This window comes from Dipodomys merriami, unplaced genomic scaffold, assembly GCF_024711535.1.
Source record: "Dipodomys merriami isolate MVZ:Mamm:240054 unplaced genomic scaffold, mDipMer1.0.p SCAF_446, whole genome shotgun sequence".
Lineage (NCBI taxonomy): Eukaryota > Metazoa > Chordata > Mammalia > Rodentia > Heteromyidae > Dipodomys > Dipodomys merriami.
The window spans coordinates 784,711-809,564 of NW_027206009.1; the positions used below are offsets into that span (position 1 = coordinate 784,711).

The 24,854-nt window shown below is 58.0% G+C and overlaps 2 protein-coding genes across 8 annotated transcripts in view; one reads left to right on the forward strand and one right to left on the reverse strand.

Annotated features, from left to right (window-relative positions):
• The window catches only part of LOC138808190 (evC complex member EVC-like), a 33,130-nt gene extending 11,859 nt beyond the window's left edge, over positions 1-21,271 (reverse strand). For 2 of the 5 annotated variants that reach the window (XM_069994160.1, XM_069994158.1), the window contains exons 1-13: positions 20,470-20,640; positions 18,048-18,170; positions 14,061-14,144; positions 12,773-13,002; positions 11,622-11,706; positions 9,946-10,044; positions 8,177-8,314; positions 6,646-6,804; positions 3,505-3,721; positions 2,881-3,029; positions 1,901-1,999; positions 767-979; positions 22-131 (exon numbers count right to left, since the gene is read on the reverse strand). In XM_069994160.1, coding sequence (XP_069850261.1) covers positions 22-131; positions 767-979; positions 1,901-1,999; positions 2,881-3,029; positions 3,505-3,721; positions 6,646-6,804; positions 8,177-8,314; positions 9,946-10,044; positions 11,622-11,706; positions 12,773-13,002; positions 14,061-14,144; positions 18,048-18,170; positions 20,470-20,640 — 1,877 coding nt within the window. Of the gene's footprint in view, positions 1-21; positions 132-766; positions 980-1,900; positions 2,000-2,880; positions 3,030-3,504; positions 3,722-6,645; positions 6,805-8,176; positions 8,315-9,945; positions 10,045-11,621; positions 11,707-12,772; positions 13,003-14,060; positions 14,145-18,047; positions 18,171-20,469; positions 20,641-21,213 lie in introns of those variants that run through there. The other 3 variants (XM_069994161.1, XM_069994159.1, XM_069994162.1) reach the window with 3 other exon arrangements.
• A 150-nt stretch (positions 21,272-21,421) lies between these two features.
• The window catches only part of LOC138808189 (limbin-like), a 54,976-nt gene continuing 51,543 nt past the window's right edge, over positions 21,422-24,854 (forward strand). The window contains exons 1-3 of one of the 3 annotated variants that reach the window (XM_069994156.1): positions 21,422-21,468; positions 23,460-23,514; positions 24,377-24,543. In XM_069994156.1, coding sequence (XP_069850257.1) covers positions 24,394-24,543 — 150 coding nt within the window. In that variant the 5' untranslated portion in view covers positions 21,422-21,468; positions 23,460-23,514; positions 24,377-24,393. Of the gene's footprint in view, positions 21,469-22,908; positions 22,946-23,459; positions 23,515-24,376; positions 24,544-24,854 lie in introns of those variants that run through there. The other 2 variants (XM_069994157.1, XM_069994154.1) reach the window with 2 other exon arrangements.

Here is a 24,854-nt window from a genome sequence, read left to right on the forward strand (position 1 = left end):
CCTGTGGGATGAGGTACTCACTCTTCAGACAGGCCGCCCAGCCGCCGGAGGACCTCGTGGATGGTGCTCTCGTGGTGGTCCTGCAGCTGGGCCTGCAGCACGGTGGACAGCGCGCACTCCTCCAGCCACACCTGCTCCGGGACAGGGGGACAGAGGCCGTGGACGCATGCTTAGGCTGCAGCGGGAGAGGGACGCAGGCACATGCGCAGCCTGCAGCGGTTCTCTCCAGCCTGCTCTGTGAGTGCCATTTTTCCTTCTTGGTGAAGAGACCTTCTCCCTGGGGCTGGGAATGTGGCTTGATGGTAGAGTGCTCGCCTAGCATGCATGAAGCCCTGGGTTCGATTCCTCAGTACCACATACACAGAAAAAACTGGAAGTGGTGCTGTGGCTCAAATGGTAGACACTAGCCTTGAGCACAGAGAGGTTCAAGGACAGAGCCAGGCCTTGAGTTCAAGCCCCAGGACTGGCAAACAAAAACTGGTTCTGTTACAATCTCTTCTGCTCCCTGTGGGGCCCCCTCCCCCGCGGTCCTGTATCACCAGGACAGATGTCGCCCCAGCCATTCTGAGGCCTCTCCTGACTCAGGGTGAGGCACACTGGACTGCTGTCCTGGCCCTGCCTCCGCCCCGGCCCAGGCTCTCCCTGGGACAGTGACAACGTGGGGGAGGTGTCCAGGAGAGGCACTGGGGATCTCAACACTCCATGGGGCCCGTGGTTCCCCCCAGATTCCCAGCACCCCGGCCCCGGCCAGCTCGAGGCGCCCCACCTGCCGGTCCTGCTCCAGGAGGCCCCGCAGGACGTCCCACTGCCGGCGGCGGAGTCGGTCGGACTGCCCCAGCTGCCGCGCCGCCTGCTCCCGCACCTGCTGCTGGAGGGCCTCGCACTCTGCCCGGGGGAGGCCGCTCACCTCCGGGAGGGTCTGCAGGAACAGCGCGTCCACAAACCGCCCGAAGACTTGCATGATGCCGTGGTACAGCTCCTGCAGCGAGAGCCACGTGGCTTCTTCCCGTCACCGCCCACCCTGCACGGCCCGGGCTTCCCGCTGCCCTCCCGCCACACGAGATGCCGGGACAGGCCTCTCCAGTGACAAGGTGCGCACACACAGATGAGCTAGCACACACTGACCTGCGCACACATACAGATACAAAGCATGCACACAGACACACATGGAGACACAGGTGCACATGCTGGCACTGCACACACGTGTGCAAACACATCCCATCCTGGTGGGATTACTCAGTGAGGCTTCAGGCCCTCCTGGCTCTACCCTGCTATTCTCCTGTCCCAACATCGTGTTGCCTGCATCCTCACCCCAGGCCCTTTCTTAAAATGTGCTGCTTTAAATTATGAAAAATGGATGAGTGAGGTGGCACAAACCTGTAATCCTAGTTACTTGGGAGGCAGAGATCAGGAGGATCGTGTTTGAAGGCCAGCCCAGGCCAAAAAGAACGTTCACTAGATTCTGTCTCACCCGAAGGCTGTATGCAATGGTGCACGCCTGTCACCCAGCCGTGGGAGAAGCCCCGCAGCAGTGCGCGGTGCACCTGCCTCCCTCAGCGGCACGGGAAGACCACAGCCAGCGTGGCCCAGGGACCAAGGGAGGCCTCACCTTAAAAGTAACCCGTGCCAAAAGGCGCTGTGTGTCCCCATCTGTCCCTTTCACGCAGCTCTGCACACGGCCACGGGCAGGCCTGTGGCCTGCTCACCACCCGCACTCCAGTGGCTCTGGCCCTGGGAGGCCTGGCGTGCTCCCCTGCACCCCCTGCCCCGAGCCATCTGTAAGACTGGAAGGGCACAGGATACACCGACCTGACAGTTTCCACATGGACAGAAGCGACCTGCAGCTAAGATGTGGTGCAGGGGGCCAGGCCTGCCTCCGGGCCCAGCGGGGGCCCCGTACCTGGCAGAGCTCAGTCATGGCCTCCGTGGCCCTGACGTCCTCTTCCTCCTGCAGGTCGCTGAGCCTCAGCCGCTGCCTCTCCAGGACCTCGTGAAACGCCTGCGGTAGAACAGACACCGGGTCAGGAGAGACGCAGCCCACTCCACCCTGGCTGCTCACGCGTGCAGATGTCACCCTAGCCTGTATGTGAGGAAACTGAGGCACAGAACCGTCCCGTGGCTTCTGCAGCCAGAAGCTGGCAGCAGGATAGGTGGTTTTCTTCGTTACACACAGGTCCACCAGCCAGCCTTGGCCTCCCTGTCCTGGCCCCGACACCAGTCCTCCACCGCTGACTTAGATGGCTGTAGACCCCACCCAGGCCTGGGAAGACCCAGCTGAGGGGCAGCAGGGTCACCGCGGGCCAGGGAGTGGACCAGGGACCTGAGAGTACCCAGACCCTCCACGATGCTCTGGCCTCCCTCCGGGGCAGCAAAGGGTGTGGTGACCTCTGCCTGGTTGCCACTCTACGACCTTCCACTAGGGGCGCTAGACCGCAAAGAGCCAAGAGGACCAGTGCCAGGCTTTGGGACACACCTGGGACTTTGGACATTGCACCCAAAGAACCCAGGAATAGACCCTAAGCGCTGGCAAGGCACCCACACCCACAGGGGGCCCTGTTCTCCCACTAAAGGCCCAGGACACTCACTGGCTGCACCACCTCCCTGGACTGCAGGTACTCTTTGAAGGGCTGGGCGCTGGGCGTGAGGTGAGGGCTGGTCTGTCCCTGACACCAGGGACATGTTCCCCCCTTCCTCCCCATGACTCTTCCCTGGGGCTGCAGCACTCCGCCATGCTCTAGGATTTCCCCGCCTCAGAAGTCCAGTCAGCACTGGCTCCCAGAAGAGGCAGGCGGGCTTGGGTGGGGACCTCAGCTGCAATGGGAAGGCGGGAGTCAGTTTTGACGGCACCCACGGCCTGGGGTGGAGTAGGCGCCCGGTCACCTTGAGGAACGCCTTTGGGTCTGAGGTCGGCTGGGCACTGGCCAGGAAGCTTCTCTGTTCGTCCTCCTGGGCCTGCGTGAGTCTTGCCGTCTCCTCTGCCTGCCGAGCCTGGGCCGCCTGGGCCAGGTCTTTGCCTCGCTGGATGAACTCTGGGATTGGAAAGAGCCAAAGGGCAGAGGCCACTCTAGCAGACCCGACGGCGCCTGCTGTGCCCGGCGAGGAAGCCAGCGCTGCGCGCGCAGCTGACGCCAGCGGCCTGTCTCCTCTCCAGCTCCCGCCGCGGGGCCTTCTCAGACTGGAGCCCCGCCCCCTTTGGGGTGGGCCCGGGGACAGGTGTGACTCCCCTGTCCGCGACGACCCTGCCTCTCCCTTGACCGCCCTACAGCTGGGCAGGGCCGTGCCACGTGGGCAGGGCGCGGGGCTGGGGGCTCATGGCTAGGCACTGCAGGGACTGTCCTTGCTCCTCTGTCCCCTCGGAATTCCGGGTGAGCCTGGCTCCCTGGAGTCATCCTGACCTGGAGAAGGCTGGCTACTCAAGACCCCGTGTCCTGGCCTGTGACGCCATGTCACCTGTGGTCCTCCCCCTCCCCCCCTCTGCCTGGGGCCCAGGGAGGGCAAGCTCACCCCTGCTGAAGCGCCCGGCCTCCTCCCAGAAGGCCTTGTGCTGCTGAGCCAGCAGCTCCTCCTTCTGCCCCGCGGACAGCTTCCCCTGGGCGGTCAGCAGCTCCAGGCCGCGGGAGATGGCCGCCAGCCGGCATCTGGTCTCCTCCTGGACCTGCAGCCTCAGGAACTCCATCATTTTTGCCATGTATGCCCGCCCCATCGTTCTCTCCAGAATGTCCTGAGGGAAAGACAGAACCATGGCCTGGGGTCATCAACAGACCATGTGGCTCAGGGAGACCCTGGGCTCCAACACCACGCTTGGAGCGCAGCCCAGGAGCCCGAGCCTCCGTGCCTGTTATCCAGCTGGTCAGGAACAAGAAACACCGCCTCCCCCCCCCCCCCCCCCGCGGGATGGTGTAGCCCGTGTGCTCGGCACCCCTGTGGGCTCCCTGGAAGGCTGCTCTTAGGGACAGGAGCCCAGGAAGCACGTGACTGAGAGGTGCTTGCCCCCTCCTCCGTCGCCCCTCCCCCAGGCCACCACAGTCCTGGAAAACACACAAGAGCAACAATGGTCGTCGCAGCTCTTCCCATCCCAGCGAATCCGAGGCCTGGGATGTCAGAGATTCTTTTTTTCCAAGAGTGAAAATGGGATGAATAGTGACTCCCAGGCTGGGTGTGGTGGTTCAAGTCTGTAATCCTAGCTACTCAGGAGGTGAGCATAAAAGTTCACAGACTTCATTTCAACTAATGGCTGCACACGCCTGTTATCCCGAATACTAGGAAGCCCCAAGGCTAGGCCCTGCATCCCCAGTGACACGAAGAAGCCCCCTACCCCCCAGGAGGTCACAGCACAGGCTGCTCTGGGTAAAACACAAGATTCTACCTCAAAAACAAAACGAAAAGAAGCTGGAGAGTAGGGCACTGGTGGCTCACGCCTGTCATCCTAGCTACTCAGGAGGCTGAGATCTGAGGATCACGGTCTGAAGCCAGCCTGGGCAGGAAACTCCTTGAGACTCTTATCTCCAGTAAACTACCCAAAAAGACAAAAAAGCCAGAAGTGATGCTGTGGCTCAAGTGGTATTACGTTCACCTTGAGCAAAAGACACACAGGGACAGTGCCCAGGTGGAGTTCAAGCCCCAGGACCAGCAAAAAGGAGCTAGAGCCATGACTCAAGTGGTAGAGCACCTGCCTAGCAAACGCAAGGTCTCCAGTTTAAATCCCCCAGTACTGAAAACAGTGACACCCTCTACTGGGAGTTGAGATCTCATGTCTCCATGGCCTCTCGACCTCATGGGCGGGGGGGGGGGGGGGGTGAGAGGCTGCAGGACAGGCTGACCAGGTGAGGGGCTGCGGGACAGGCTGACCGGAGGTGGGCACAGGCACAGGTCCCCGATGCCGTGGAGCGCAGAGCTCCCTGGGGATTATCTGAATGCCTCTGGGGGGGCTCTCATCTCAGTTCTGCACCCCTCCCCCGCCTCCCCCCCCCCGCTGTCTCTGTCCCAGGCCACTGCCACTCCTGCTGTCCCCGTCCTCTTGGCCCCTTGTCTGCACAGCTGATGTAGGGACTTTGTCCCACAGGGCTCTGTCACCCCTAGCCCCTCCTGGGCTTTGCCCCCAAGTCCTGGTTCCTGTGTCCCTGGGCCTCTGTGCCCCACTGTCCCTAAGCTCTTGTCTCAAGGTCCAATCTCCAGAGCCCTTGAAGCAGCCCTGGGCTGCACCGCGGTTGCCGGCCCAGCCATGGGCCTCCCTGCTGCTGAGCTGTGTGGCCTCCGCTCCAGCCGCAGGGAACGGGGAGGATGGACAGTGCCCCAGGGAAGTCCCACCGGAGCGCACAGCTGTGGGCCCCTGCCTGGCTCCCTCCGGTTCTACAGCCCCGACAGCCGCCCGCCGCTAGAGGGCGCAAGAGGATAAGCAGAGGACCAGGAAGATGGTGGGAAGGCCATGCTGGTCCTACGGGTGCTCAGAACAGGTGTGGCTGTCAGGGCTCTGGAAGGTTCCGGGAAAGGATGGAAGGTCAAAGACGTGCAGGGGCCGAGGAGCCATCTCACCTGAGTACAGGTGAGTATCTTCCAAGTTCCTAACCAGAGCCGCTGGGCCTGGGTTTCCTCACCTGACCTGAAGGTCAGAGGTGATGAGGGTTAAGAGCCTATGCCAAGCATACTGACTAAGAGCCAGGGCAGTGCTCCATAACCGTCAGGAGTGATTCCCACATCTCTCAGCATCCTCTTTCTTTTGGTTTGAAGACATGGGATCTGATGGGTTCGGGCCCCATCTTGGGGATTTTCCTGGGTGGTACTGATACTACTGGATACATTCTAGATCATTCTAGATCCACTTGTCCAGACCAGAACCTCTGCCTGGAGAATCTGCAGTCCCCAGGGTTTATCAAGAATGTGGAGAATTACAGCACCTACCAGGCCCATTTGTGGCAACTTGTGGGTATTAAGAATCACCCGGCTCCAAGCAGCTGAGCTGAGCCCACACCCAAGGTTACACAAGTAGATTTCTGTCCACCAGAGAGATGCATCTGTGGCTCCCATCAGAACCATCTGCAAAGTTTTACAAGCCAGGCACGGGCCATTTGTGTAGCGCTAACATCGTGCGTGGGTCATATAAAATCACCGCTACAGGCAGAAGGCCCAGGGCAGCTGTCAAGCCTACCAAAGGCATACGTGTCTGGGCCTTCACATACGAAATGATTCTATAGGCCTCCATTGAGAGCAGGACTGGAGCGGGCAGTTCAGAATCAGGGCGGGGCTGTGTGCCTGGGCACAGGTACCTTTTAAAATCTCCCCAGGGGACGCCCAGGGCAGTGGGAGGAGCCAACCAATCCTCTCTCTGTGGCAGGGGGCAGCGCCTGCACTGCTCACCATCGCTGTGAGCAAAACAGCCTCAGCATCCAGGCTGCATCCCCGCCTGCTTGAGCCTGACCTCCGGGTGGAGGCCCACCAACACCTCATCAGAACTTTCTAGAGCTCCCCCCATGACAGTGCACAGCTTTGAGAACCCTCTGGGCCAGCGCCTCCACCCATGCGTGGATGACAGATTCACTGCTTTCTGGGGGGCACTGTACCCCTATCCACAACATGAAGAGTGTGACCTGAGTGTCTTGATACCCTGGGCCTCAGGACGCCCCCATCTCTCCCGCCCGCCCGCCTTACCAGAGCCTGCAGGTCCTGGGCGTCCCGCAGCAAGCCTTCAGCCGTCATCATCCTCTCCCTCAGGGAGGCCAGGAGCTGCCGCGCCTTGGAGCCGGAGCATTTCAACTGGTCCACAAGAAAGTGCTGGATGTCTTCCATCTGTTTCCAGAAAGCTTCCATCTGTGAAATGAACACGAGAGGCAAGGGACAGAGGAGAACGCTCATTAAAGCAAACGACACCGCGTGCACTTGAGATTTGAGATCCACTTCCTAGTGCGAACCGTTTCTGAACCACCCTGCAGCTGCAGCTCCAGCCAGTTTATCTTGGGCCCGACCACGCTCTGTGGTGGCATCAGTTTAGAGAGGGCTTTCCAGAAAACTGTGCAGAGCACCCCGGAACCTGATCTCTTTTATTTGGTTGTGGGGCCTGAACTCTGGGCCTGGGCGCTGTCCCTCAGCTCTTCAGCTCAAGGCTAGTGCTCTACCACTTGAGCCACAGCGCCACTTCTGGCTTTTTTTTCTGCTTAAGTGGTGCTGAGGAATTGAACCCAGGGCCTCATGCATGCGAGGCAGGCGCTCTACCATGGAGCCACCTTCCTTCTTGACAGGAGGTGAACACAGCCCACTCTCTGCCTGTCTCTGCCCTCTCAGCCCACAGCCTTCCCCGGCCCCACCGCTGCTCACCCACAGCCAGGCACAGCCACACCCTGCACCCGGGACGTTTTACCCAGCGCGCCTCTCCACCACGCCCTGCAGCATCTGACTCCGCTCTGAAGCGGCGTCTCCACAGTCCTCCGGACCCTCCCAGCTGCCGCGGTGAGCCGAGGCCCGGCCTTCCTCTCACGAGAACCGCGGCTTCACGCTCCCACATCCCCTCGGCTGCCCCCTCAGCCCCTCGGACGCCCCATTTCCTAGCTCTGGTGAGGCCCTCCCGTCACTACGCAGTCTGCACGGCTATGAACACACGCTGCTTCTCATGAAGATGCGCAGGACCTGGACCTGGGGACGCTCGGCCGCACACTCAGGCCGGCGGCCCTCGGGCCTCTAGGGGAGATGTTCCTTTTCACTTCAGAAACTGTCACTTGGTTCACATCATTTGTGGGCCAGGACTACGCCTGTTCGTTCTAATCTTAATCTTGAGTAGCCTGGGGAAGCTGAGATCTGAGGATTGTGGTTCAAAGCTAGCCCGGGCAGGAAAGTCCCTGTGACTCTTCTCTCCAATTATCCACCAAAAAAAAAAAAAAAAAAAAGAAGAAGAAGTAGGGCTGTGGCTCAAGTGATAGAGCACTATTTTTGAGCAGAAGCAGCTCAGGGACAGGCCCAGGCCCTGAGAGCAAGCCCCAGGACCAGCAGAAACCATTTTTCTTTTTAAAGCAATCTAAAGTTTAAATGGGGGAAAAAGTCCTCTGGGAATCCTAGCCTGCAACTACACTTTCTGTCTGTTAACCTTCAGGCTCTGGATCCCAAGCTTGCTCGGGGCATGATGGGATCCCATTAACCCCGCCCAAGAACCAGCTCCTTCTTGGGGAGGGGCCAGGAGCCCAGCACCCACGTTGTTCAGGAGCTGTTCAGAGCGCTCGCTCTCCTCCTTCTCCACGTCCGCCAGGGTGATGTAGACCGAGTCCCCAGCACCCAGCATTCCCGTGTGCAGCAGGCTGACCTGAAGTCCCTTTTCTAATTCCTCCAAATCCTAAAAACAAAAGACCATGCACACATAAGGAAGCAAACAATGAAAAACTCAACTGTACCTTAAATTTTAGAAAAAGACAGCTGTTTCTTTATAAAAAACTATTATTAGTTGAAGTGCCCTTTGAACAAGTACTTTAAATGAAAAACACTTTATATGACTAACTGGTTCCTAACAATAATTAAAGCTGCGAGGATTGTCCTGCTTAAAGCTTAATGTTAAAATCCTATTTTCCTTATTAAACATAGATCCCCTCTGCCAAAACAGTATAGATATACTTTCAAAAGAAATTAAAAGTGAAACTGGTGGTGGCGGTGGCTTACGCCTGTCATCCTAGCTACTCAGGAGGCTGAGATCTGAGGATCACAGTTCAAAGCCAGCCTGGGCAGGAAAGTCCCTGAGAATCTTCTTTCCAATTAACCACCATAAAAGCTAAAAAGTGGAGCTGTGGCTTAAGTGGTAAGGTCACCAGCCTTGAGAAAAAGGTTAAGGCATAGAGGGAAACTCTTAAGTTCAAGCCTCAATACTGGCAAAACAAAACAAAACAAACCCAAACAAACCCAAAACCAGCCAACCAGACAAACAAAAAACACAGAAAACCAAATCATGTATTTCAACCCTTGTAAAGACCTGGAAAATATCATCACGTGAGGGGTGGGCTTGGGAGCGAGTTTCTTCCCTACTCATCTGGTTTCTGTAGGGAAACAATACACACTACACACCAGGGAGGGAAGAATGTATTTGGTTGGTGGGCTCAAGCACAGGAAGTGGCTGTGGTGACAGTTTCCCCGCCCCTTCATCTCTGGATGCAGCCCTCTCAGAAGGCCATTGCTCTGTTGTGGTCTCAGAGCAGTGTGGGCAGCAAAGGCCCTGTTCATGTGGGAAGCCTGGCTGGTGTCCACACAGGGAATTGGGCTAATGCCGGCATTCAGTACTGGAAAGCCAACGGTGCTGGGGGCTGGAGGCTCCCGTAATCCTAACTTCTCGGGGCTGAAATCTGAGGACTGTGGTTTGAAGCTGGCTGGGATAGGGAATTTTAAGAGACTCTTCTCTTCAGTTAACCAGCTGGAAGCAGAGGTGTGGCTCAAGGGGTAGAGCGCTAGCCTTGAACAACAACAGAAAACACAAAAAAGAAAGCTATTGGTGACCACTGCACCTCTAGGCCACATCCTTCCAGACGACCTCGGCCGTAACGGAGCGAGCGGAATTGCTACATCTGTCTCTTTCACGCTATCAATGGACTCGTCTGGAACTCAGGAAGGAACCTGGGGTCCTATGAGAGGCTTCTCCAAACACCAACAGGGAGAGTGGGAAGCGGTTCTCTCCAGAGCCGTTTTCTAGTTCTTTCCACACTGGAAAGAGTCAAGTCCAAGTAATGCAAGATGGTGAGTGACAATCACTGAACACATTTTACCTTTCAAATAGCCTTGCTCCTTGCACTGAGTAACACCCTCGGGTTGTGACTATGTAGTAGCTGTGAGTCCTAATAGCCTGTGTTTTTTCCTTCAAATTTTCTTCTTACACTCACTTATACATACATATACTTCTACACCTCATTGTAACATAAATGCTGCCACATCGTACTTTTTTGCATTGAACTGTTTCCAAGTTGCCTTGGGAGGTTACACACTCACACGTTCTTGCTTTGAAAGAATCGTCTGGCACAGTTCATCATCAAACTTCTTCTTAGGAAGGAGGTCTACGAGGCACATTTTTAAAATCTGGATAAACATCTATTTTCAGAAGGGAAGTTAACAAAGAAAGGTGTAACCAACGGTCTGTCCACCCCACCCCCCAAATACTTTTTGCTACAAGAAAAGACCTCATATCATGTATCATGATAGTGGCCTACCATGTATTGCATTTCCTTCCTTCCGTCCATCTGTCCGTCCGTCCTTCCTCTCTTTCTCTCTCCCACTCTCTTTCTCTATTAGGGTTTTGAACTCAAGGCCTTGTACTTGCCAGGCAAGCTTCATACAGGCTAGGTGTGGTGGTATATACCTGTATTCCCAGCTGAACGGGAGAGTTGGAAGGATCTTGATTCTCTATCATCCTGGGCATGAGTGAAACACCCTACCTGGAAAATGAACTAAGAAAAGGCTGCTCTGTGGAGTCAGCCAGGATCATTCTGCTCACCAGCAGGGAGGACCTGAGAATGGAGGCTGGGGTCCCTCCCCCTCCCCCCTGGGGGAGCACAGGGCTCTGGGAGAACAGCCCCACTCTGCCCCAGGGACAGCAGCCTGTATGGTGGCTCTGGGCCGGGTGCTGGTAGAGGAAGCGTCTCAGATCTGTGTCTCAGATCCCAGCATGAGCGAGGGCATCTAGCGCAGCGCTTGTTCTGAGCCGAACTTGGTCAGGCGACCCCAGGTCTGCCTCTCCGGCAGTTTATCACCACGGTGTCCGGTGTCCTTCTGGTCATCTGTCTGCCTGCCTGTCTGTGTCACTCTCTTTCCCTCCGTTTCCTGTCCCTACTCCTCTCTGACCGTCACAGACTGTGCACCAGGGGGAGCAGACTGCTCGCTCACTCAGTCTTCTCGGGGGGTGAAGCTTGGGGCACCGGCTTCTCCTCCATAAAGTAGGGGTAATCATGGTGAAGACTAACTGTAACCGTCCACTTCCTATCCACAGCAGCTGGGCGCTGGTGGATCATGCCTAAAATCGTAGCTACTCAGGAGGCTGAGATCTGAGGATTGAGGTTCGAATCTAGCCTAGGCAGAACAGTCCAGACAATTCTTATCTCTAATTAATTAGCAAAAAGCCAGAAGTGGCTCAAGTAGTAGAGTGACAGCCTTGGGTGAAAAAAGCCAAGGGAGTGTGACGCCCAGAGTCCAAGTCCCAGAATCACCACACACACACACACACACACACACACACACGCACGCACACACACATGCACACACACACACATGCACACGCACACACACACACACACCTAGCACTTAGTAGGCACTCAATACACACACACACACGCACACACACACCCCTAGCACTTAGTAGGCACTCAATACACACACACACACACACACACACACACACACACACACACACACACACACACACACACACACCCCTAGCACTTAGTAGGCACTCAATAAAAGCAGTGGGCATAATCATCAGGCCAGCCGCCAATCCTCCGAAGAGGATTCAGGCTGCACTTGGTCTCCCTCAGGACCTGCGGCCCGAGCGCCATGCTTGGACTCCCCCATGCTCCCTCCACGCTCCCCCACAGCCCTGCACCCCCCCCATCACCCAGGCCTGTGTCCAGGCATCTCAGGGTCACCAGGACCGGAAAGCGATCCTCCCCACCTACCGCGTGCTTCTCCCGCCTCAGCGCCGCGTCCACACGCATCAAGTCCTGTAAGTGAAGGCTGTGGACACACAGGTCCGTGTCCGCGCTGCGCCGTGGAGAGAGGCAATCAGGAGACATCAGAACACGGCCACACCCCTCAGGCCCCACGTGGGCTTTCTACGTGTCCACTGCCCCATTGCCCATACCCACCAGGGACGAGAGAGATGCCGGGGACCCGCCGTGAGTGGGGGACACAGCTGGGGGGGTGTGAAGATGGACCGCATCAGACAGGGAGGGGGAGAGCCTGCCCTTCCCAGCCCCCCATGGGCCTGTCTTTCCTGGGTGATGTCCTAGCCAACCTCCGCTTCCTTGACCAGCGACCTGGCTGAAAACCAGGGCCAGCCCAGCCCCACCCAGGCAGGGCTTGGCCTTCAGGCTGCCAAGCCCAAGGCTTAAGGCCTGGCCCTTCCCCACTCCGGAGCCCCTGGGTCAAGCACCCCTTGGACTCCTGGACTGTGAGGCCGCCGGGGCCAGGCCCTCTCTCTAGCGCTGCTGTGGGCTCAGCGGTGCTCTGGATGGGAATCTGGTTATTGGGAAAAGGGGTTTTGGTGGTGCTAGGTGGCTCCATCACTCACTGGCTGCGTGAGCTTGGGAAAGTCACTCAGCCACTCTGGGTCTCCATTTCTTGTTGGTGAAACGGGAGAGACAGCAGAATTGGCTCCCAAGGAAGCTAATAGCCCCAGGGATTCATTCATTCACTGATCAGTATTTGTTGATCACCAAACTGGCCAGGCTCCCCCTGCTGGGTGCCAGGGGCATAGTGGTGCTCCGGGAACCTGGCTGGATCTCCCGGCTTTGGGAAGTAACCCAGCACAGCACTGAGGAGTCTTCCCAGTACTCTGCCACCAGCACCTGCACAGTGCTGTGACCTTGCACACAGGCCTGGCAGTGGTTGCACGAGGTCCCTGATCGCCTCGTCTTAGGGCTCTGGTCTGACTCTGTAACGTCAAGGGTGATCAGCAATGCTCAGTGAGCAACCAACGGCTTGCTGCTCCAGCTCTGATGCTGGGCTGCTGTCTGTCTGCTCCTGGGTCACTTAACTTCTCTGTTCCGGCCTTCAAACACGGGTGGCTCTGAGCGTGGGAGCCCCGCCCTCCCGCGGCACGCCTCACCTCTCGCTGGCCAGCACCTCAGGGAAGCTGCCCACGCGGAGCAGGGCGCGGCTGAGCACCCTGTCATCGCTGGTGACCGAGTGCAGAGACGAGGAGCTGCCGTCACCCTTCTCCGCCTGGCTCAGGCTGCCCAGGCTGCTGGCCGGGGAGGCCTCCGCGGGCTGGTGCGGTAACGCCGCCTGCTTCAGGGTCTGGTGCAGGGAAGGCTTGGAGGAGCCGTCGGCCAGAGGCTGAGGCCCAGAGCGGCACAGTCAGGGCTCAGGGCGGGGACTCCTTGCCCAGCATCCTGGTGATTCTACCACAGCGCGCTGAGGGCGTGAGCCGCCGCCCCAAGACCACGGCCACGCCCCAGTCCACTCCACAGTCCCTGCACTTGCCCCCAGGAGGCTAGACCCTCTGCCTCCCCCTCCAGGCAGCCCTCCGTACATCCCACTGGTCCTAGCACCTACAAGGAGCTCCGCCCACATGGGGGTGGAGCACGGGGAGCTGCTCCCTGCATGGAGAACCCCAGCATCAGTGCCGCCCGCGTCTAGCCTAGTCTAGTCTCCCCACCGCCTTCCTTTTTCTTTTTCCTTTTTTTGGCAGTCGTGGGGCTTGAACTCTGGACCTGGGCGCTGTCCCTGAGCTCTTCAGCTCAAGGCTAGCACTCTACCACTTGAGCCACAGCACTACCTCCAGTTTTCTGGTAGTTAACTGAAGGTAAGAGTGTCACGGATTTTCCTACCCAGGCTGGCTTTGAACTGCAATCCTTAGACCTCAGCCTCCTGAGCAGCTAGGAGTACAAGCGTGAGCCACCAGCACCTGGCTCTTTTTGTGCTGGTCCTGGGGCTTGAACTCAGGGCACGGGCACTGTCCCTGAGCTTTTTTGTTCAAGGTTAGTGCTCTACCACATGCACCACGGATCCACTTCCAGCTTTTTGATGGTTAATTGGAGATAAGCATCTCATAGGCTACGATTCCTGCCCAGGCTGGCTTTGCACCGTGATCTTCAGCCTACTGAGTAGCTAGGGTTATGGGCATGAGCCATCAGCCTCCCAAAGGCCTACTTCTTTCTTAGTTTGTGCTCTGTCATGAGTCAGATCTGCCCCAACAGCACAGAACAGAGTGGCTTTCCCAATCTGCTCCATTCCACACCCCCGAGGTAACCCCTGAGAAAATGATCTGACATAGAACGCTCAAATGGCCCCCAAATGGCACATCGAATCCCCCCACGTCCCCCCACTCCCACGTGAATCTCTAACACGCTGCCAAATTCATCATAGCTCTAAGATACACTGAAAACTCTCACCCGGAACTTCTGATTGATGGGGTACACCACTCTGGCCCTCAGCGCAAACTCGGTGATATTGCTGTTGAAAGGCAGCTCCTGCTCCTGCAGGGGACAGAGAAGAAATGGCAGACAGGCTTTCAGAAAAATGAAGGACAAACTGCCAGGAGTTTCCAAAGGGTAGATTTCAATGGGAGAAGAGCAGCTGCAGGAAGGGGCTGTGATAGGCTCATTAGAGCCTGGCTGAAGGGATGGACAGATGGATGGACAGATTCAGATGTGAATCAAGTGCCTGAATAGGTAGAAACAAATGGGTGGATGGTGTCAGGTCCAGATAGCCAGGGGTCCTTATCTTGAGGCCCCAGACCGATGCCTGGCTTTCTGAACACACCTGCCTTGCTCTCTCTGGTGTAAACCCTGGCTGGTGCAGGCCAACAGGGATTACGGCTGCCTTTTGAACGGAGCAGAGCTTTGAACAGACACTCCCACCCTCCTCCCTACCTTTCTCCACGTGGGATGCGTTTCACATGCTATCTGCCTCACTATCATTTACTTTCGTAAACCCTCCACTAGACAGACAGCTCTACCCACTATAGTGCCCTAGCCCTGAGCCAACAGCTTTGGCCGGAGCCACCCCTCCCCTCCCCCCGGTTCTCTCTGGAATAAATCTGTGCTGTTGTTGAGCCATCTTTTAGTCTAGTCTCCATTCCTATTGACCCTGATAGCTAGATGGATAAATGGGTGGACAGGTGGGTAGATACACAGATGGACAAGTAAGTGAATAGCTAGATTGATAGATGAATAGGTGTCCAGATGGATGGAGAGATGGATGGATGGACAGACAGATGGCTGGACAGATGGACGGATGGATGGACGGATGGAGGAATGGATGAATTAATGCATGAATAGGAACCATGAGTTCTTGTCTGCTCTCTACCACAAAACCAGTCTTAGATGACAAGAATGCAGGAAGACCAGCAGTGGGCTGAGCTTCCAAGGACCTGACCACAGGAACAATAATCTCTGCTTCCCAGACAGGCCAAGCTGGGCACCTGAGGCCACACCACTAGTCAAAGCGGAACTGGGCCTTGAACTTGGGATTTTCTGGCTGCAGGTTTGTCTGCCGAAGTTGACACCAGAATGGCTGCTTCATGACAATAGTGAATAAGAACCAGAATAAGAGCCATGCAAGGCAGAGGGAAGGGGTGCTCAGGAGGGAAGCTGGGGTGTCGCTTTGCTGTGTCTCACGCAAGGCAGACACGAGGGATCTCATCACCACCGAGTCCCCAGTGCCACTAACCTGACCTCCCAGGCCTGGTCAACGGCAGGGTGGTTCCCCTCCCACCCCCCAAGGGGCCTCGGCCCTCAGATTTGCCTATGGGATCTCATTCTCCGGGAATGCTCATCCGGAGCATGCCCATTTCACAGAGGGGAAACTGAGGCTCAGTGAAGAAGAGAGTGGTTCCAGCTTGCAGCTTCCTCTATGGCTCATCTTTACCCCTTCTGGGCTTCCCTGGGACCTGAGGGCACCCCACACACCTTCTCCCCTCCCCCTCTACCCACAGCTTCCTCCTGAAGTGCTTCTGGTTCAAAGGGACCTAGATGAAGAGCAGCAGGAAGACTGAAGGAGGCCGCTTCAGGATTGGCTGCACCACCTGTCAGTCAAAATGCAAATGAGGGCACTTGGGAATGAAACCACTATGGTTTAGAGGCCCACAGGAAGCAAAGGAAGCAAAGTAACCTTGTGGGAAGTCTAAGACAAGGTGAGTGCAGCCTCTTAGACCTGTGGAGACAGCACTGGGGAGACAGAACCTGGGAGGGGGGCTGGACTGTCCTGCCTGGGCGGGGCACCACCCGTGGGCGCGTCTCCCTTCCACCCTGACCTCTTGCAGGCCACAGGCCTGAGGCTGGAGATGAAGGACCACAGGAGGCAGTGACATCTGTCACTGTCTGGCAAGACCCACTGACTACCACCATCTTCCCTGTCCCATCCTGCTCCCCCGCCCCTTTCCTGGGCAACACAGCTATTCAGAAAACTGACCACAGAGTGGGTTTACAAGGTAAAGCCTCAGCCGAAGCAACGCCAGTCTTCAGAAGACCGGTGGCTGTGTAAGAGTGTGTGTGTGTCTAGGGGTGTCTCTCAGAGAGACAGGAAGGCCTCCATGGGGTTCAGAACCCCACCCCGGCAGGTCTGCAGACTGGAGTCCCTGACCACAGCCCTCAGAGCTCTCGGGACTTCCTGTGGGTTTTCACCACAGAACCATATTCCTCAAGCAGAGCTCAGCCTAGTCAGTCAGGCCTCGGGGGCTCAGCCCAGGGCTCCTCTTCCATGCCGGAGGACGGGTGGGTCATGGCTGGACTCACCCCCAAACAGTGGGGAGCACAGGGCATCTGCAGAAGGCGGGGGCTAGCCCCACACAGGCAGCTCCTTAACCTCTGGCCAATCATTAGCTTGTGGACAGGCCTTTGCTCGATGGAGTGAAGCAGCCGCAGGTGAAACATTACCAGGCAAGGAGAGGCTCGGGGTGAGCTGAGAATTGGTAACCCCGGGGTTGGGAGTCAGCCATGCTGGCAGAGTCTCCGGGACTTTGGGAACGGAGGACCCCCCGGGAGGGACACAACTTGCTAACACTGAAGGAAGCCATGACCACAGCTCACAAAGACAAGGAGCTGTGACAGCACACGTGCGTGAGCAGGCCTGGCTTTGATGCTGATGCCAAGGCCAGAGTTCTTCCCGGCCTGTGCCACTGCATTCCTGTTTTTCTTCCGACTACTTCTGTTGGGACAGAATTCCTATAGCAGTGCCTGGGGCTGGCACACCGTTTTCTAATCCCTTCACAGGGGTGGATTTTACACGTTTTTGTTGTATTCAAGAGAAACCCCTGTGCCAGCTGTGCTAGCTCATGCCTATAATCTCAGCTCCTTGGAGGCTGAGATGGGGGAATCTTAATTTAAAGCCAGTCTGAAGGAAAGGTTAGTGAGATTCCCACCTCAGCAACTAAGCTGGGTGTGGTGGCGCCTGCCTGCCATCCAAGCCGCTCAGGAGACCACAGGTAGGAAGATTCTAGTCTGAGGCCAAAAAACACAAGACCCTGCCCCCCAAAATAACTAAAGAGAAAAGGACTGGGGTGTGGCTCAAGTGATAGAGAGGCGGCCACCTACTGCAAGGCCCCGAGTTAGAACTCTTATTATGGCAGAGAGGGAAAGAAAGCCTTCAGAAATCACCTGCCTTCTCTTTCCCACCCCAACCCCTGACCACCAACCGTGAATCTGTTTTCTGTCCACATAAACTTTCCAGTTTGGAATGCTTCCCGTGGAACCCTCCCACGAAACATTCCCTGTAATAGAAGGTTCCTCACCTAGCGTTAACCACCCACCCCTACAGAGTTCATCACGTAGCATAAGTACTTACCCACACAGAATTCATCACTTAGCACAACTACTCATCCAGACGGAACTCATACTTAGCATATCTACTCATCTATACAGAACTCAAACGGCAGTGCCGAGGATCCGCATATAATCAGTGTGTATTAGCTTTGTTTCTTTTTATGCCCAAGTAATATTCCTTTGTGTAGACATGCTGCATCTCCCTCGCCCTTGGTCAGCCAATGGCCACCTGGGTTTCTACACGATCACGCGGTGAGCCATCATGCAGTAAGTGATCACACAGTGAGCGATCACGCAGTGCATCTGCACCGCAGAGAGCGGGTGATGAACAGCCCCACAGCTGGGCAACAGCAGAGGCTCCCCGCACCGCTCTCGCAGGCACAGGATCCCGTGTTCAAAACCAGCCCGGGGTGATGACCGGACCTGGGGTCACCTCTGACAGGATGTGTGCACCTGGCGCACTCACCAGCCTGAAGCTGAACACGTGCATTTGCTTGCATGTGAACAACACCTGGCAGGCCTATGGGGGAAACAAACGTGTTGGTCTGGAGACATAACACGCGGGTCACCAGTGGGATGCCTGACACACGCCCCAAAGACACACAGACACAGGCTTACCAGAGCCCCCTCCATCCTCAGCGAGGGCGCCTCTCTCCTGCGTCTCCTGGGTGGGGTGCTCGCTTCCAGCGGGCTCGGCACGTCCGGCTCCAAGTCCTTGAGCAGCCGTTGCGCATTGTCCTTCTGAAGCACAAAAGGAGACACGGGACCTGAAGCCCAGCAGCCCGAGTCCCTCCAAGAGTCCGCCGGACGACTGGCCCAGCCAGCGGCCACCCCGGCCTGCCTCTCTGGCCTCCGCAGCCATCTGGGGGTCTGAAATGTGTTCTTCAAGATGGCCAGGATCACTTTCCCGAGAAGCTGCCCTGCAATGTGCCCCACTTCCAAGTGGGGTCAGGAATCACCAGTCACACAAGGACAGATTCTAACATAAAAGAGCAAAACGCAAAGCAAACTGAAGGAAAAGGCAGGCAAGCAAGCAGACATGAACAGGGAAGACGTAAAACAAGCGATCAACAATTATCACGTCCTCTATTCACAAAGCAAGAACAGCAGGGCAGTTATAACCAGACAGGATTCCGGAGCAAGAACTCTTGAACACAATTGAACACTGTTATTTAAAATAAAATAAAAAACAAAAAACACTTACAAGTATAAAGTTGAGAAAAGTCTTCCAGATAGTAGTATCAACAACAAAGAAAACAGATGGAATACTGGAAAGAAAATACAACCCTCAGAGCCAGGTGCAAGTGGCTCACACCTGTCATCATAGCTACTCAAGAGGCTGAGATCTGAGGATCAGTGTTCAAAGCCAGCCCAGGCAGGAAAGTCTGTGAGACTCTTATCTCCAATGAACCACCAGAAAACTAGAAGTGAAGCTGTGGTTCAAAGTGGTAGAGCACAAGCCTTGAGCAAAAGAGCTCAGGGACAGTGCCCAGGCCCCGAGATCACGCCTCACAACTGATTCCCCATCCTCCCTCAGAGGCCCAAACCAACCTTAACATGGTAAGAAATAAAGAGAAAGGAAGAAACAAGAGAACATATAAAACAATCCTCTAAGAAACCAAGCAAACAAGTTCCCAGGCTGAAAGATCTGGTCAGCGTCCAGCACAGTGACAAACAGCAGGGCCACCAAGACGCACCTTGATGTGCTGTCCCTCACTAAGGATAGAGAGAAGAGTCTTTAAGAACCCTGGAGGCTCAGACCTGCAGGCCTAGCTACTCAGAAGACTGCGATCTGAGGATTGAAATTTGATGCCGGCTTGGGCAGGAAAGTTCATAAGACTCTCATCTGCAGCTAACCACCAAAAAGCCAGAAGTGCAAGTGTAGCTCAAAATAGTCGAGTGTCAAGGCTCTGAGTTCAAGCCCCAGTACTGACCCACAAAAGGAGGGAGGGGGAGCTCCAGAAGGACAAAAGGAAAAGAAACTGTGCAGAGCACCAAGCTTCAGAATGAATCAAATTGCTCAACACCAGCTTTGGAAGTCAGAAGGAAAGTTTTCTTTAAATGCCTTTTAAATTCTAGGGAAAGTGTTTTCCAACTTGAATTTCTGTCCAACTGGGGTGACCAAGCCACACCGGCTGGTTCAGGGGCTAGCCTAGGCTGACTTCTACCATATGGGATTTCTGCAGACCACTCCGCCAGGTATGGCCAACTCAAGCTCTGGTGTTAGGGTTCAGACACACAGGGGTGGGGGGTCCTGCCTCGATGGGACCCCAGAGCCTCCGCCGTCCTGCGCTGAAGAGTGAGAGCGGCCAGGATCCCGCACGCCCGCGACCCACAGGGCGGCTGCGTAGAACAGACTAGGCCGGGCTGACCTGAGCTAGGGCCACCCAGAACCCTGGTCCTCACAGAACACAGTGGTTTGGGGATCCACATCTGTTGTTTGGATTCCGTGCCTCAGTTTCCTTGTATGCGAAATGGGCACATGGGTGGGGTTGCTTCAGTGCCCTGTGGCGGATAAAGGCTTTCTCCATCTCAGGCCTTTTTAATTTTTGCTTCACCCTGCGACTCCTTCAACTGGCAGCGGCCAGATCTCCCCCTGCCCACCCAGACACCATCCAGCCCCTGCTCCCCCCCACCCCCCCGCCCACCCAGACGCCATCCAGCCCCTGCTCCCAACAAAAGTTGGTTTGGTGAGTGGAAAAATCCGAGGCAGGGCTGGGCTCCTGGGCAGCCCCCCTCTGCCCACTCCTGGGAGCCCGGGCGCCTCTGCTAGCACTGTACCCAAACTTGGTCCTGCAGACGGGGAAACTGAGGCCCGGGGAGGGGTGTCAAGATCAGCGGGCAGGGTAGCATTCAGCAGACACCTGTGCGAGGCCCCAGGCCGGAGCCCCCGAGGCTCTGCCCGTGACTCTCCCGGGAGGCCGGGGCGGCCGCGCGCCAGGCAGGCCATCGCCCCCGGGGGCACGGGGCGCAGGGCCCCCGCGGAGGAAGAGGAGGGCGCCCCGCGCGCCCCGTTCACGCCGCCCGCCCGGGGACCCACCTGGCGCGGGCGCGGGCGGCGGGCGCGGCCGCCGAGCCAGAGCCCCAGGCCCAGGCCGAGCGCGGCGCCCAGCAGCAGCGCGGGGACCAGCAGCGCGGGCAGCGGCCGCACGGCGTCCCGGCCCAGCCGCAGCCGCGCCTCGGCCGCGCAGGCCGCCGCGCCGCGGGCCATCGGGGCGCCCGGCCGCGGACCCGCGCCCCACCGCGCCGAGCCCCGGGGGCCCCGGGCCGTGCGCTCCCGACCTTCCGGTCCTGGCGGTCGTCTTCCCGCCCTCCCCCGCCCCCCGGGCCCTTCCCTCCTCCCGGAGCCGAGGGAGGAGCCAGCGCCGCCCGCCCCAAACTTTGCGGCCCCCCTTCCGCTCCCCGGCCCGCTCTGCGCGCACTGAGCATGCCCGGCCGGACGCGCCTTCCAGGGGCGGCTCCAGGCCAGGGGTCCCGGTGTAAGCCTGGCCTGGGGCCTCTGGGGGCGATGCGGGGGGACACCTTGAGTTCTCACTCCCTGTCTCCCCAGGCCGGGGGTGCGGTGGGTGGAGGATGCAAATGGCCCTCACTTCAGGAAGAAGCTCCCTGAAGTGCCCAGCCCCGCGGCCAGCCCCCCCCCCCCCCAGCCCTGCCCAGAGATCTTTTGCCTCTGAACTTGTTCCCTTGTGATCTTTGTTATCTTTGTCTCCATCCTGGCAGTGTCCGGGCTGCTCCGGGAGAGCCAGCCTCACACCCAGAGGCTAAGAAGCTGAAGTCCACCCACCTCCATCCTTGCAGCTCTCCAGGCAAAGAATTCAGGCAAGACAAAAAAGTGGTGTAAAAGTGATCAGAAATATAATAGGAAATAGGCCGAGAACCGTGCAGTTCGGGATGCGGCTATGCCGGGGGAAGACGGCTTTACTACATCTTCAGCAGTCTCTAACCCGTCTCCCGAGTACAGGCCGTGAGCATTAGATCTAAGGAGAGGAGGAATTCGGGTCGGGTGCAGCGTGGCGTGGTTGAAGAGCCCCAGTTACAGGTGAGGCCTGGCAAGTGGTCATTAGCTCAGCTCTGGTTCTTCTAGGTCCCGGAGAAGCCCCTAGCATCACCTTGAGGGGTGCAGTCAGGTGCCCAGAAGATGATTCTTCTGGTTCCAGGGTGCAGCCTGATCATGACTGCTAATTATCCTCACTTGTGAATAATCTGTCCTGCAGGGCTCTGCTGTTCCTTCGGGGTCGGTGTTAGTCCTTTGTCGTGAAAATGTTACAGGTCCATCTGTCCTTCCTGGACCCTGTGGTGATTGCAAAAGTAACTGGAGAGAAGGCTCAGAACAATGGCAGACATGTGGAGGCAGAGATGGCAGGCAGAAGCAGCTTCAGTGTCTGTTAGGAACGCTTTTCACAGATGGAGAGCGGCTTGGCTCCGTAGTGAGAATCAGCGTTAGTCTGTGGGGTCTGAGCACTTCCTGCGATCACCTGTGGGAAACCCCCACATCCCAGGCCCTTTCGGCAGGGGGAATTCGGACGTCTAATCAGTGCGTTCTCTCCCTGTGGTCTCAGGGGCCTTTGCAGAGAACCTGCGGGTGAGGCGGGCTCGGAGCTCTCCGAGACCCCAGGACACCTGGACGGGGGGCAGCAGCTCCTCCCCTGGGGGGGGGCATTGGCTGATAGATTCTCTGACCCTCAGACACTATTGAGTCTGAGGCCAGGAAAAATCTGTCCTGAGGGGAGCAGGGCTGCCAGGCTGCGCTGGGAGACGGAGCGGACCCCTCTTCCCAGCGGGCTCAGGAAGGAGGCCGGGGCAGGGATGGGGAGAGGGGGAGGCAGCAGGTGTCCTCCCGGGCTCCAGGCCCCGCGGGTTTAGGAGGACAGCCGGCTCTGCTGCTCCCCAGGAACGCAGGGTTACCCCACAATCTAGGGCCGGCCTTGCTGGGCCGGGCCTGGGTGGCGTTGAACCCCAACAGGAATTGAGTCCCCGCGCCCGTCTTCTGTGCGCCCCTCCTGTCGCCCCCTCACCCCCGCCCCATGCTGTCCTGTCCCGCACATCTGCCCTGCTAATCGCTTTCCCAAGGGGAAGACCTGGGGTCCAGCGCCTGGAACCAGGGAGTGTCTGGGTGGGGGGAGGTGAGTTGGGATCTAGGGAGTCCCGTGCAGTCTGGGTCGGGCCTCCGTCCCCGAGCCTCCACGCGGGTCCTCCTCGGCCCCGCGCCCGTCGGGGCGCCCGGGCCCCGCCCGCTCCAGGCCTCCGAGTTGGGCAAACTTTGGGCGGCGGCGCGCACGGAGCATGCGCGGCGGCGGGGCGGGCCCGGGTCCGGAAGCGCCGAGTCCCGGGCCATGGGCGCCCCGGGCGCCGGCGGCCCCGCCGCGCGGGTGCTGGCCGCGGGCGTCCTGGCCGCGGCCCTGGCGCTGGGGGCCCCGGGCTGGCCCCGCGAAGGCCCGGGCCGCCCCCGCCGCGCGCAGCCGCCCCCCGAGCGCGCCGCGCCTGCCCCGGACCCGCCCTCCGGACGGGGCGCGCGGGTGAGCGGGGCGCGGGCCGGGGGCCACGGGAGGGGGCAGCGGGGAAGGGGCCGGCTGTGCGCGCGGCGGGCCGGGGAGGGAGGACCGGATCAGGGAGGACGGGGAGGGAGGACCGGATCAGGGAGGACGGAGAGGGAGGACATCAGGAGGGAGGCTCGGGGAGGGAGGACAAGGGAGGATCAGGGAGGATGTGGAAGGAGGACCGAGGAGGGAGGACCCGAGGCTGGGTCCCACCATGTGGCAGCCTGTAGCTCGCATCTGACTGGGGACAGGGGGAGCAGGCACAGTGGGGTGGTGGCAGCTGGGCCCAGGGTCAGGGTTCGAGTTCTGCTCTGCCTCCTAGGAGCTCTGTGTCTGAGGGTGACTTTGTTAGCTTCGGTGCCTCACTTTCTGGGGCTACGTGGGGGTGCTTGGGCAAGAGGAGCAGCTGTCCCCATGGCAGCTGGCCGTGACAGTGGCCGCCGCCCACTTCTCAGGGTTCTGTTGTCTGTTCTTTGTGCCCTTGAACTTCCAGGACCTGTGCTGTGTGACCCGGCCGCCCGTGGGAGGTGCTGGTTTGGGGTTTGCAGGTGAGTGTTGCTTCTGGGGGCCTCAGCCAGGGCACTTGTGTGCTGTTGCTGCGGCAACAAATCTCACAAACTTCCTGGCTTTAAACAAGCCGCATTTGTTCCCCTCCAGTCTGCAGGCCGGGTCGGGGTGTCCACAGGGTGGGCTCCTCCGGGGCAGGGCCAAGAGTCGGGGTGTCCACAGGGAGGGCTCCTCCGGGGCAGGGCCGTGGCCTGGCCTCTCTAGCGTCTCCAGCTGTATTCCCTGCACCGCTCGGGTCATGCCCCGCCCCCACTTTGGAGTCAGCTTCAGCGTCCTGTCCCTGTCTGTCTCTCCCTGACACTCGGCGTCCAGCCGGACCACCCACCAAATCCCCACCCAGCCCCTGGTTGAATCACATCTGCAGAGCTCCTGTTTCCAAAAGGTCACACTTGGACCTTTTCTACCTTTTCTGTGATTAGAGGCATCCCCTGTTCATCACACCAGGTGTCAGAAATGAGCTGAAACGTTAGCTGTAAGCAAGGGGACTTGATTGGCTCTGTCATTCGTGGGCTGCAGGCCCAGTAGGATCCAGGAACGGAATGTCTGATTCCCAGGAACGTCCCATGCCTAGTGGGTCGATTGGTGGCCAGCACACACTCAGAGGAGGGCTCCCCCTCAAGGGACACCCCTAAGTCCTTGGCTTCCCCACCCACACAAGTGTCTCTTGTTCCTGGCAAAGAGAGACCAAGTCATTCATTCATCATTCATGCAAGCATTGTTGGAGTAAGCACTTACTCAGTGTACTATTTCCAGGTTCTTGTGCGCTCTGTGTGTTGCCTCGAGTTTAACCCCAGGCCTCAGGGCCTTTCTGCATTACGTAGTGTGTGCTTGGCTGTCTTGCAGCAGGAGGACCACTCAGAATGAAATGCAACAAGGAAGCTGCAGGCTGCGCCTCACCCCTGACTTCTGCCGCCTCCCCTGGGCTCTGGACCCATTCCTTCTTTGTGTTCCTGCCGCCGTGGCCCCAGAAGAGCTTGGTTAAGAGAGAGTTTCCTTTAGCCCAGCGCCTGGTAAGTCACAAGTAGTATGTGTGTGTGTGTGTGTGTGTGTGTGCGCGCGCGCGCGTGTGTATGTGTGCGTGTGTGTGTGTGTGTGCGTGTGCGTGCTGCTTGTAGCACTGTCCCTTAGTTTTTCTTTTAAAACATGTTTAAGGGAGTGAATCAAGCCTATAGTCCCAGCTACTTGGGACACAGTGTAGAGACTTGTGGTTTGATATCAGCCTGGGCATAAGTGTTTGTAAGACTTTATCTCAACTGATGGCTTCAGGCAGTGGTGTGCTCCTATCGTCCCAGCAATGCTGGGAAGCAGGAACAGGAGGATG